General features: G+C 52.5%; 1 protein-coding gene across 1 annotated transcript; it reads left to right on the top strand.

Moving 5' to 3' along the window:
- Window positions 1-3,213: 3,213 nt before the first annotated feature.
- On the top strand, window positions 3,214-4,598 carry LOC141998088 (natural cytotoxicity triggering receptor 3-like; the record flags this gene model as incomplete). Its single annotated transcript, XM_074970723.1, has 4 exons — window positions 3,214-3,592; window positions 3,702-3,821; window positions 4,066-4,103; window positions 4,488-4,598. Coding segments are annotated over 4 exons (648 nt in total), but the record flags the coding sequence as incomplete, so codon positions are not given.
- Window positions 4,599-5,506: the final 908 nt, after the last annotated feature.

Genomic DNA, 5,506 nt, shown 5'->3' with positions numbered 1-5,506 from the left:
CCAGTCTCTACTTAAGCCTAAGTTAATTGTATCCAGTTTGCAAATTCATTCCAGTTCCGCAGTCTCTCATTGGAGTCTGTTTCTGAAGGTTTTTTGTTGAAGAATTGCCACTTTTAGGTCTGTAATCGAGTGACCAGAGAGATTGAAGTGTTTTCCAAGTAGGGGACGTGAGCTCTGTCGGGACTCTGGGCCCCTCTCTTACCGAGCCGTCATCTCCCTGTCGCTCGTCGTTCTCTTCTCCCTGGGAATCATCCTCCGCCTGCGGCCTTGGAGTGGTACCGGCTCCACGCGGGTTCTGCCTTCACTTCCTGTCCCAAATGGTTACATGGCATCACTGTGTGGGCTGGTAAGCAGCCTTTGCCCCACCCCAGAGCCAGCTGCATCTCAGCACCGGGCAAGGGGTCCCTGTATAAACAGCCCCTGCACCCCACCCCAGAGGGGCCGTGTCTCAGCGCCGGGGGAGGGGTCCCTGTGTAAACAGCCCCAGCGTTCTACCCCAGAGGTGGCTGCATTTCGTCCCTGGTGGAATCAGTCTCTCTCTGGTATTGATTGGGCTCCATCCCCGTCGCGTTTCCCCCCAGTCTGCTCAGTGACGCTCTCGTTCTGTTTCCCAGGCTTCCCCGTGGATCCCGCGGTGGGTGCTGGCTCCAAGCCGCCCCCGGCACCGGGGCGGGTGACGCTGCTTTAGCTGCTTACGGGGGCTGGTCACCGGCCGGATTTTCCCAGCTCTTGGGGCACAAGCCGTCAGACTTCGCTGGACTCTGAGCCTCCTGCCGGGGGCTCCTGCGGGGCCTGAGCGTCTCCGCTCTCCTCTGCTTCTGTCTGTGGGTCGATCGGCCCAGGGCACCCAGCGAAGGGGCCATGCAGCAGCGATGGGTGCCTGGGAGCTTTGTCGCCCACTAGTGGCCGCTGCCGTTATAGTTCTCCTTGGTACAGGAAATGGCCTGTGGCTCCGGGCGTCGGGCTCCTGGGTGTGGGTGGGTCTGGGGAGGGGAATGTGCGCCCTGCAGGGCTGCTGGTGTGATCCCAGCTGGGGTCAATCGGCCGTAGCTCCGCTGGAATAAACTCAGAAAGACCTATTTACACCCGCTGTGGATCTGTCCTGTATGTCTTGGGTATGCCAATAACATGAAAGAAAAGTATTTCTCAAGATTAATTCCTTGTGGGACAATATTTTTCCATTTACAAAGGAAAATTAAATGCTGTAACGGAGTCAGCCATAAGAGAAAACAAAATTCTAAAGAAAACATTTCTGTATAAAGCAGATAAAGACTGTCCGGAGCATGTTTGGTTTTTTAGAAGGACTACGCCGATTGCAAGAGATACGTGTTGCAAAAAATAAATATACCTCATGGTGTGAAAATAAAAGATATTAAGCAAAAATTCCTTTCTGTAAAATAATGTTATTCCTCATGACAAAATATCCCAGAGAGGGTAAGGAGCATGACCCAAGATGAGACAATGAACTGAGGACTGAACCCAGGAGTCCTGGCTCCCAGCCCCCCATCTCCCTTTGCTCTAAGCACTAGACCCCACTCCCCTCCCAGCAGGGGCCAGAGGAATGCACACCCGCACCCCCGTCCAGCCCTTGTCCCCAGCCTCTTGCTGCAGCCATCTCAGAAGCTCAGGCCACAAAACTTTCCTCCGGCCCCCCCCAAGGTGACATTTCCGGAGGATGCTGAGGCTGAGCTGAGCTGGGCTGCGGAGCTCCCCAGAGAGCAGGGACCATGGAGCAGCTGCCAGCCCTGAGCACCGTCCTCTGTGCCGTCCTCCTCATCCCCACCTGGGGAGCAGGTATTAATTTTATATATCCATCCATCCACCTACCCCATCCCTATATCCATCTCTGTCTGTCCTTCTGTCCATCTGCCCAACCCCTAGATCCATCTCTGTGTGTCCATCCATCGACCTACCCCACCCCTAGATCCATCTCTGTCTGTCCATCCATCCACCGACCTCACCCCTAGATCCATCTCTGTGTGTCCATCCGTCCATCCACCTACCCCATCTCTAGATCCATCTCTGTCTGTCCATATATCCTGTCCCTAGATCCATCTCTGTCTGTCCATCCATCCACCTACCCTATCCCTAGATCCATCTCTGTCTACCCATTCAGCCCTACCCCTACATCTCATCTATCTTTTTATCTATGTACCCATCCATCCCACCCCAAAAAGAATATCTATCTATCTATCTATCCAGATCTAGGGGTGGAGGATGCGTGCATGGATGCATAGATAGATGTGGATATGTCACATCGGGTCAATGAGAAGTATTCTGTTTCCATAAAACAAATATTTCATTTCAGTGTTGACTCCTCTTCATAATATTAAATCAAACCAGTCTGGAAATGCAAAATCAAATCATTCCCTTTTGACCCTATCAAAAACGCTTTCTCTCCCCCAGTTTTAAAGCAATTGTCACCCTTTCGAGGAGACGGCATTTCCCAAGAGGAAAACGTTCCGTCAGGACAAATTCTGACCCCCTCTGGTAAGAAGCACAAATTGTATAAAGTGGAGGCATGTGTTTGTGGTGTAGTTGAAATGACAAGCTGCCAGTTTAATTTGTAAGGGGGTTTCCTGGTCCTTGTAAGGGGGAAGCCGTTCCATACCCGTGCCTTTTCTGTACCTTTTGCAATTCTAATGTATCTTTTTTTGATTTGAGGCGACCAAAACTGCACGCAGAGTCCAAGGTGTGGGCGAACCATGGATTTATATAGAGGCAATAGGATATTTTCTGTCTTTTTCTCTCTCCCTTTCCTAATGGATGCTCACAGTCTGGTGACTTTTTTCACTGCCGCTGCACAGTGAGTGGATGTTTGCAGAGAACTATCCACAACGACTCCAAGATCTCTCTTGAGTGGTAACAGCTAATTGAGACCCCATCAGTTTGTATGTACAGTTGGGATTCTGTTTTGCAATGTGCATGACTTTGCATTTTCCACCATTGAGTTTCATCGGACATTTTGTCGCCCAGTCACTCAGTTTAGTGAGATCCCTTTGTAATTCCTCGCACCTGCTTTGGACATAGCAGTGTTGATATTGGGTCTCTGTTGGGGTGCAAATGAAAGCCCTGTGCAGTGTGTTATCGAGAGTGTTGTGAGCAGCAGCAAGGTGGACAGGAACGCACAATTCTTTCCCCTTTGCTTCTTCTCTCCGTGCTGCTAAGGTTTTGGGCTGCTGGGGTGTGTCTTGATACCACTCGTTGTCGTTTTCCTTTGCTGCTGTAATGTTTATTGCCCTAGTTCACGAAGGTCTCACAGTGCTTCAGAGCCCCGCTGTCCTCCGAGCGTCCCCCGGCGAGACCGTGAAGCTCAGCTGCTCCTTCGACAACAGACAGGGCAGCGTGGTCAAAGCGACGTGGACTAGAGCACCCGGAGTCGTGCTGGAATCTCACCATCCCTTCTACAGTGGACGGCTCAATATGTCCGACCTGGATCTGCTCCGGAAAGGGGAGGTCACGCTGACCCTGTCTGACCTGGAGGAGCGGGACTCTGGTCTCTACCGGTGCCACATCAGCATCCGCCAGGGAGAGAGCGGGACAGGAGCGGGAACCGAGCTTCTGGTGATGGGGAGAAACCAGAGTGACACAGGTGAGGTGGGGAATGGGGGCATGGGGCCTTCCCCCTCTCCGGCCCCAGGGTAGGGGACTGGCTGGCTCAAGGGGCTGAGAATCCCCTAACGCTCCTCTCCATCGCCCAGGTAAAGAACCTGCCCCCGTAGGGTGCTGCGCCCGGGAGCTCCTGTACCAGGTCGCCATCGCCTTGGGGCTCCTTCTCATCCTCGGCCTGGTGGCCACCGTCCTCCTGAAGAGACACCGAGGTACCAAACTGGAGCCTTCCCCCTGCTAAACTCCTGGCCTCCATGGGCCAGGGACTCTGCTAGTGAATACACCCAAGTGGCCGTCTGTCCTCTGGGTCCATGCTGGGTTGTCTGTCCATATAACTAACCCCCCATGTCCTTCCTTCTCCTCCTGTCCCTAGATCTCTGCAGCTTCCCCCTTCACCCCAGACTCTCTCTCACACTCCTCCGTTTTAACGTTCCTTTCTTCTCCCTTCTTCCGCAGCGCCGCCCCCCCCGCAGTCCCGCCAGCGGCAGCCGAAGGTGAGACAATGCAGGCTGGGCCCTGTTTCATACAGTGCTTGGGTTTGGTCTCCGGGTGCCAATTAGGACTGGTACAATACAGTGAGGGGAGAGAACCCAGGAGTCCTTGCTCCCATCCCCCCTGCTCTAACCCACTAATCTCCAGTCCCCTCCCAGAGCCAGGGATAGAACCCAGGAGTCCTGGCTCCCAGGCCCCCTGCTCTACCCAACTTGACCCCACTCCTCTCCCAGAGCTGGGGAGAAAACCCAGGAGTCCTAACTCCCAACCCCTCCAATCTGGGGTAACACTGTGGGATTTGTTCCCTGGGAGCTGCCTAAATTGGCCAGAATTAAGAGATCAGATCTGGGGTGACGCCGTCCTCACAGTGTGTCTGTCCAACACAGGGCCACGGCAGCCGGGGGGCCGAGGAGAGCGAGAGCCTGCACTACGCAGAGATTAAAATCCAGACTCCAGGACGCAGGGAACACACCTCCAACCACGCCCAGCGGCGCTGAGTCCCTCCGCACCCAGCACCACCTGAGTCCCTCACACTCACAGCCACGCTGCCAGGAGGGAATTCCCCACAGGAGGAGACCCTCACAGGGTTTGAGGGAGAGCAGAAGAAAATTATGGGCGTGAAAGTCCATGTGAACCCCAACAAGACCCAACTAGCCCTCTCTACGGCAGGGAAGAATCTACTGGGGCATGGATCTACCCTCAGGAAATGCCTTCTCCGGGGCCTCCTGGATATAACTATATCACGTCCCTGTGTGTTATTTCCCTGTCCTCTCTGGAGTGATTGCAACGCCTCCCTGTGGAGCGTGACCAGCTGGGGGTAATTAACGCAGCGTCTGGTCCCTCTTCCTAACTGAGCACGAAGAGAAACGCTCACGCAGCTCAGCATCGTGTGGGCGGTGGAACTGGTCTGAGCGACCAGCGTGACTGCTCCAGCCGGCTGGAATTGCTCAAAGAAAGTGATTTTTTTTGGTCTAAAAATTAAATAATTTCTTTGTGTGAAAAACTGTCTGTTTTCAGAGTTTTTTGAAAAAATGTGTTTGGGTAAAAACTTTTGCTTTTTCTCCCTCACTTCCCTCTTCTCTTCAGTCCCCTTGTCGTGGTCCAAAATCTTACAATCATTTCTGAAAATTTGCCCTTCAGAAAATCAACTTTAAAAAAATAATATTTTCCTGAAAATTTGATATTTTGTTCTGGAAGATCACTCCTGCCCCCAAGTGAGAATGTTTCATTTTATTCCTGAAAATGGGGACACTTCCCTCCCCCCTCCCCGCAAAAACAATATTTTTTTTTCACGAAAATCTTTTCTCCCCTGTAAATTGGAATTTTGCCCCCCCTGAAAATTTATTTGTTTTAAAGGATGAGTGGGGGAAGAAGGAAAAAAGAGAGAAAAAGAAGGAATTTAATA

This window comes from Natator depressus, chromosome 14, assembly GCF_965152275.1.
Source record: "Natator depressus isolate rNatDep1 chromosome 14, rNatDep2.hap1, whole genome shotgun sequence".
NCBI classification, from domain to species: Eukaryota; Metazoa; Chordata; order Testudines; family Cheloniidae; genus Natator; species Natator depressus.
This window is presented reverse-complemented; position numbering and strand designations above follow the sequence as displayed.